Source organism: Otolemur garnettii, unplaced genomic scaffold (genome assembly GCF_000181295.1).
Source record: "Otolemur garnettii isolate 467f Iridium unplaced genomic scaffold, OtoGar3 scaffold00137, whole genome shotgun sequence".
NCBI classification, from domain to species: domain Eukaryota; kingdom Metazoa; phylum Chordata; class Mammalia; order Primates; family Galagidae; genus Otolemur; species Otolemur garnettii.
Window position 1 is genome coordinate 3,560,187 of NW_003852532.1, and position 7,900 is coordinate 3,568,086.

General features: G+C 32.8%; 1 protein-coding gene across 1 annotated transcript in view; it reads right to left on the minus strand.

Moving 5' to 3' along the window:
• STPG2 (sperm tail PG-rich repeat containing 2) overlaps window positions 1–7,900 on the minus strand; it is a 448,474-nt gene that overhangs the window by 330,804 nt on the left and 109,770 nt on the right. The window contains 2 exon segments of the mRNA XM_023518401.1: window positions 640–732; window positions 6,050–6,207. Coding sequence (XP_023374169.1) covers window positions 640–732; window positions 6,050–6,207 — 251 coding nt within the window.

The following is a 7,900-nucleotide window of genomic DNA, read 5'->3' on the forward strand; positions in this document are numbered from 1 at the left end:
AAAAAAAAAAAAAAAAAAAGTTTGGGATTGAGAAATAAAAGTAAAAATTTAATAATGTACATTTTAGTATTATGTAGCAACTACAAATTAAAAATGTATAAATCAGTATTTAGGTAATAAAATATTTAGATGGCCTGACTAAATTTGTACAGAGTTAAAAAAAAATGACTTTTGAAGACTTGTACCTTCTTATTTCAGAGAGAGTAAGAACACTTTTGTTGCACAAAAAAATGGTTGCATCTATTAAGCAGAAACAAAGCGTTTAAAAATGGAGTCCAATTGAAAAGGGAAAAAGATTTAAACCATGAACAAAATGAGTTAAACATAAATTAAATCTTCCACTCCATATATAATACAAGGACTTCTGCTTTCATATATGTCCTAAAAGTGAATGCTTTCTGATCCTACAAGGGATGTTCCATGTAATAGTCTCTCATAGAACAATGTTTTAATTCTGCTTAGCCGCAAAAATTTTATTGAACTTTAAAAATACGAAATTATCAGGTTAGCTAAAGATAGTACAGTAGACTAGGAATTACATCCCTCAGATCCTAACATAATGTTAGGATCATAATGTTAATGATATAGTTTCCCCAATTCCTAGATTATAAATAGTTTTGATTATAAGAGTCTTCTTACCTTATCTGGCATTCTAGTAGTTCTTTCAGCTCTTGACAGGAAAACAGCAAACTTATTAGTCAAGTTAGGCAATTCATCAGAAATTCCACTGGTCTATGAAAAAGCATATTGAAAGAAGAGGTTACAAATAAGTATATCATATATTTTTATCAATACAAGTGGCACCATAATAATGTTTGCAATGAAGCTTATCAATATTGCTTTGTTATTTAATAGAGATAAACAAATACAAAAAAATAAAAGTTTCAAATAGCATTTAGAAGTAAAAAACTTTAAACCAATGAGTTATAATCTCAGTAATATATGAATATGATGTATTAAGTCAATTATATGGTATTATTTGTTAATACTTAGTTATTAATAAATAAAATAAATTAACAATAATCATTGAACTTAATTATGTGGCAATCTAGACTAATATATTTTCTGAGCAAAGTGACCCCCACACTCTTAAATATGATAATTCCTTGTATACACTAAGTATGTAAATTAATAAGCTAAAGGAACCTGGTAATCTAAAATTTTAATTAGCAATTAACTAAGTCTTGCAATATATTCTTTTTGAATTATCATATAATTTATTTGTACTCACTTAATTTAAACTGTATAGACAATAGCAACATTCTTTGTATTATACAAAAGGGATAAGGATCCATTTTCTCATTTTTACATACTTCACTATTTTTATTTCAGAACTTAATTATTCATACATAATATTTCATAATTGACACATAGTAAAAAATAATTAAACACCTTTATATTTTTATTTTTTTGGTAACATTAATTTACAAAAAAGAATACATTCTCCACAAATTATATCTGTGAAACTATATGCCTCTTTACTCTAAATGCCAACTTTGGCACTTTTCCACTATTTTCTTCATGATATTTTTCCAACCTAGTGTCCTAAAAAAAAAAAAAGTATACATTCTATTGCATAAAAAATCAGAACAATCAGAGTCACATCTTGTAAAAATGAGAAAGCCTTCAAATACAAAAACTCTAAGCCAACACTACTGTTTTGTAGGATATTTAAATATTTGAAAGTAAAAAAATAATTTACTATTATTAAAATTTTATTATTGTCTTGTACACTGTACTAGAAATCATTGCATAAGGAAGTTCCAAATCATTGTGCAATCGAAATAATCCAGTCATAAAAAAATAAATGAAAAGTAATAGAAAGAAATGAACAAAGAATTTGAGATGTTAAGACTACATAAAGTGATTAAATATACTAATTATGGGTATTTCTAAAGGTGAAGAGATACCTAAAAATTTGGTTCTTCCAAAAGGTAAACAAAATTGATAAGCCTTTGGCCAGACTGACTAGAAACAGAAAAGTAAGATCTCTAATAACCTAAATCAGAAAAAGAAGGGGTGAAATAACAACAGATAGTATGGAAATACAAAAGATCATTTCTGATTACAACAAAAAATTCAATGCTCAGAAATTTGACAATGTTGAAGAAATGGAACAATACATGGAATCACACAACCTCCCTAGATTTAAGCAGGAAGAAACAGATCTCTTGAACAGATCAATATCAATTAAAAATCCCCCAAAACAACAACAAAATACCCTGGAACAGATGGCTTTACACCAGAGTTCTATTAAACCTCTAAAGAAGAGCTTATATACCTATTCTGCAGTACCTATTCCAAAACATTGAGAAGGAAGAAACCCTCCACAACACATCTGTGAAGCAAATATCACCCCATCACCAAATGAGGAAAGGACTCAACAAAAGAGGAAAACTACAGACCAATTTCACTAAGAAATAAATCAATAAAATCCTAGCAAATAGAACACAGCTACACATTAAAAAAATTATACATCATGATCAAATTGGTTTTATCCCAGAGATGCAAGGTTGGTTTAACAAACACAAATCTATAAATGTAATTCACCATATAAACAGAAGCAAAAACAAATACTGTATGATCCTCTCAATAGATGTAGAAAGAGCATTCAAAAAAATGCATCATCCTTTTGTGACAATAACACTTAAGGAAAAAGGCATAAATAGCACATTTCTTAAACTGATAGAAGCCATATATAACAAACTCACAGCCAATATTATACTGAATGGAGTAGAAATGAGGGCATTTCCACTCAGAACTAATACCAGAAAAGGATGTCCATTATCACCTCTACTATTCAACATAGTGCTGGAAATTCTAGCAAATGCAATCAGGCAAGAGAAGGATGTTAAGGACATTCAAATAGAGGCAGAGGAGGTCAAACTCTTGCTCTTTGCTGATGATATGATCTTATACTTAGAAAACCCCAGAGACTCAACCACAAGACTCCTGGAAGTGACCAAGAAATACAATAATGTCATGAGCTATAAAAATCAATGTCTACCAATCAGTAGCCTTTGTATATGTCAATAACAATCAAGGAGAGAAGCAAATCAAGGACACAATACCTTTCACAGTAGCTCCAAAGAAAATGAAATATCTGGGAATATATCTAATAAGGAAGGTGAAAGATCTCTACAGAGACAATTGTGAAACCCTGAGAAAAGAAATAGCAGAAGACACTACCAAACCATGCTATTGGCTGGAAAGAATCAACATCATTAAAATGTCTGTACTGTCCAAACCAATCTAGAAATTAAATGCAATCCCCATTAAAATGCCAACATTATACTTTGAAAAAATTGAAAACTTCTTTGTTTTGTATAGAACTAGGAAAAAACCCATATAGCCAAGGCAAGTCTTAGCAATAAAAACAAATCCAAAGGCATCACTTTACCAGACTTCAGGTTTTACTACAAGTCCACAGTGGTCAAAACAGCATAATATTGGCACAAAAATAGAAACATAGGTCTATAGAACAGAATAGAAAACCTAGAGATGAAACCAGTCTCTTGTCTGATTTTCAATAAACCAAACAAAAGCATAAACTGTGGAAAAGAATCCCTATTCAACAAATGATGCTGGGAAGAAAAAAAAAAAAAAACACAAGTAAAAAAGTGAAACTAGAAACATGTCTTTCACCACTAACAAAAATTGATTCACAATGGATAAAAGATATAAATCTAAGACACAAAATGATAAAAATTCTAAAAGAAGGTAAAAGTAGGAAAAATTCTTTATGATATTGGCCTGGGGACAGATTTTATGAAGAAGACTCCATTAGCAATTATAACAACAAAAATAAATGAATAAGACTTAATTAAAGGCCACAACAATTAAAGAAAACTGACAACCTTCAAAATGGGAATAGATATTTGTATGTCATGAATCTGACAAAGGGTTGATAACTAGTATCTATACAGAACTCAAATTAATTAAAAAAAAAAAGAACAATCTCATTTTCACTGGGCAAAAAATAATATGAATAAAACCTTCTCCAAAGAAGATGACAAATGGCCAACAGACACATGAAAAAATATTCATCATCTCTAATTAATAGAGAAACACAAATCAAAACCACTTTAAGGTATTACCTAACCCCAGCAAGAATGGCCCACCTCACAAAGTCCCAAAGCTACATATGCTGGCAAGGGTGTGGAGAAAAAGCAATACTTTTACACTGTTGGTAGGATTGCAAACTAGTACAGCCTCTTTGGAAAGAAGTATGGAGAATCCTCAAAGAACCAAAAGTAGACTTTCCATTTGGCCCCACAATCCATTACTAGGTATCTACCCAAAAGAAAAAAAATCATTTTACCATAAGAACACATGCACTAGAATGTTTATCACAGCTCAATTAACAATCATCAAGATGTAGAATCAACCCAAGTGCCCATCTATGCATGAATAAATTAATAAACTGTGGTATATGTGTACCATGGAATGCAATTTAGCCTTAAAACAGATGGAGACTTTACATCTTTTGGATTAACTTGGACAGAGTTGAAACACATTCTACTTAGTAAAGTATCACAAGAATGGAAAAGCAAGTATCCAGTGTACTCAGTACTAATATGAAACCAGCAGATGAACAAATACACACCCACACAAGAGAAAAACACAACTAAACTCATATGAGGGAGGAAGGGAGTGAAGGGAAGGGGGAGAGGAGAAGAGGAAGGGGGACTGGTGTGTTTTCACCTAACAGAAACAATGTAAGGGTATATGGCACACCCCCTGGGTGAGGGACACAGCTACAACTTGGACTCAACCTAACAAAAGCAAACAATGTAACCTAATCATCTGCATCTTCATATTAATCTGACATACAATAGTAATAAGAAGAAGATAGCAAGGCAATAATGGTGGGTAACTTTAACACCCCATTGATAGCATCATACAGATTACTTAGAAAATCAACAAAGAAAAATTAAACAGAAGAAGAAGGAGGAGGAGGGGAGAAAAAGGAAGAAGGGGGGAAGGGGAGGAGGAGGAGAAGAAAAAGGAGGAAGAAGGAGGAGAAGGAGGAGGAGAAGGAGGAAAAGGAGAAGAAGAAGAGGAGGAGGGGAAGGGGAAGAGGAAGAAGAAGAAGACAACAAGGAAGATGATGACGTCAAGGCAATAATGGTGGGTAACTTTAACACCCCATTGACAGCATCATACAGATCACTTAGAAAATCAACAAACAAAAATTAAACTTAAATTGGTCTTCAGGCCAAATGGACTTCATGGATATTTACAGAATATTCTACCCAATAAATGCAGAATATACATTCTTCTCATCAGCACATGGCTTATACCATGAGCCTAAACAGATCATATGTTAAACCACAAAACAAATCTCAACAAATTTTTAAAAATCAAAATCATATCAAGCACCTCTTCAGACTACAGTGGAATAAAACTAAAACTCAATACCAGGAAGAACTTTTGAAACTCTACGATTACATAGAAATCAAACAATATGCTCCTGAATGACATAGGGTCAAGAAAGTAAGACAGAAACTAAAGTGTTTTTTGAAACAAATGAAAATGGAAAAACAACACACTAAAAATCTATAGGATACAGCAAAAGCAGGGCTAAGAAAGAAACTTACAGTGTTAAATATATGCATTACAAAAGAAAGATTACAAAGTAACAAATTCATGTTGCAACTCGAGGAGCTAGATAAGAACAATCCTAACTCAAAATTAGTAGAAAAAGAAAAATTACAAAGATCAGAGCAGAACTAAATTAAATAGAGACTAATAAGACAATTTATAATATCAACAAAAATAAAAGTTGCTTCTTCAAAAGGATAAACAAAATTGACAAACCACTAGCTGCACTAATTTTTTCAAATATTTTACTTGATATCTCTAAATCTTCCATTTGTCTTTTTTTAAATATCTGCCATGTTTCTATCATTTAATATGCTAAATCTTTCTAGTTTCCCTAACACATTACATGTAATTAGTTATAATAACTATATCTTTGTATATTAATTCTAATATCATATGTAATTTTATCAATATAAAAAATATTACTTCAGTATTAATGAATTACCTGATAATCAGCAGGCCCAGGAGTAGAAGGTTTTTTCTTAACCAGAAAGAAAGTACGAGGAAGAGAAGAACCAAATGCACTTGTACTTTTTTTCTTCAAGCAGATATTTCCAACTTTGGCAATTATAGTATTATTCAGGATATTATAAAAAGCAGGACCTAAAATTATTTTTAAAATCATATACAGGGATAAACATGCTTGTAGTTGCTTCTTTTGAACTGAGTTCTTTTAAATTAAGTATATTTTGTAGAAAAACTGTCATACATTGCCAGCAGGAATACAAAAAATGGTATAGTAACTTTAAAATATGGTTTGTCAATTCTTATAAAGTTAAACATATACTTACCATATGATCTAGAAATGAAATTCCTAGGTATTTGCCCAAAAGAAACAAAAACAACCCAAATGTCCATAAGCTGATGAATACATAAACAAAATATGCCCACATAATAAAATCTCACATGAATGAATCTATAAAATATCATGCTATGTGAAAGAAGGCAATTACAAAATTCTGAATAATGTATGATTGCATTTATATGAAATTCTAGAAAAAGTGAAAATCATAGCATCAGAATGAGTTGCTTATGACTGGATGTAACAGTGGTGATTAATTGCCAATTGTATACCCAAAATGACTTTTACTAGGTATAAATTCTATAAGAATATTCAGTCCTTACAGTGAAAAAATAGAAAAATTATTAACTCATAGTTTTTCATTGACTGAAATCTATCACTCTACCTGCTTTCTTTCTCAAGCTAGAAGGCCCACTCCTACCCACAGACTCCCTAAAGAGCATACCAGACCAAAGCAAATATAAATTCTCTCTGTTTACACTTCCCCAGGTCAAATCCACCTGCCTAAGAACTGGAGGGACAGGGTTTTTAAAGACAGTTTGGTGGGCAGAGGTTTATGCCTTCAGGATCTGCTAAGTGGCTGATTTCAAGGTGGAACTACCAGTCCTTTGGTATGAGCTGCTATCTGGGTGGTCAGTTACTAGAATGCAGTTCCTTGAGTGGAGGTCCAAGACCAGTTGAGTTAGTTTCTTAGTCTGGGTGGATCAGTCAATTCATTGGAATATGGGACCTAAAAGATATCTCAAAAACTACCTCTAGATTCTGAAAAGGTGATGTTATTTGTGGAGAAAAGTTAAGAAGAATCTTTCAGTTATGACTTGTGCCTTCTAGAGTAGCAATTATAGAAAAGCAAACAAGGGGACAGTGACCATTATCAAGCAAACAAGAGGACAGCGGCTGATTATTATTATTTTAGCTAGGCTTGTTCCTACACAGAGTTTTGGGGGCCCTTACTCTAGTTCTTTCCTTGCACCCTTTTGTCAATTTGTTAGCATAGTTTCACCATCTCCCTGCTCATTTCTCCCTACTTCTCTCTCTCTTTCCCCACTATCTTCTCTCTCACTAAAGGGATCTCAGAAAAGCAAAAAGTAGCTTCTGCCTATTATTCAGAGGGAATGCTGTACAACAGAGAGCAACCCTAAGGGAAATAGTTAAAACTCACAAAACAAAGCATAGGGCCAGAGAAGAATAAGGTAGGAATGAACTTATTCAAAAGCAGCGAGAACAGGGAGAGGGCACCTGTGAAAGCACATGTAGTGAGAATAAGATGAAGTCAGACAGGCTAAGGAGGACATGACACAGCCGGTCTGGTTGGTTTAGGTCCTGCCTGACCTTGCCCCCATCTCTCATTTGACACAGCTGGTCTCGTTGGTTTAGGTTCTCCTTAACCTTCACCCCTATCTCCCATTTGACACAGCTGGTCTGGTTGGTTCAGGTCCTGACTGACCTTCACCCCCATCTCCCATTTGACACAGCTGGTCTGGTTGGTTTAGG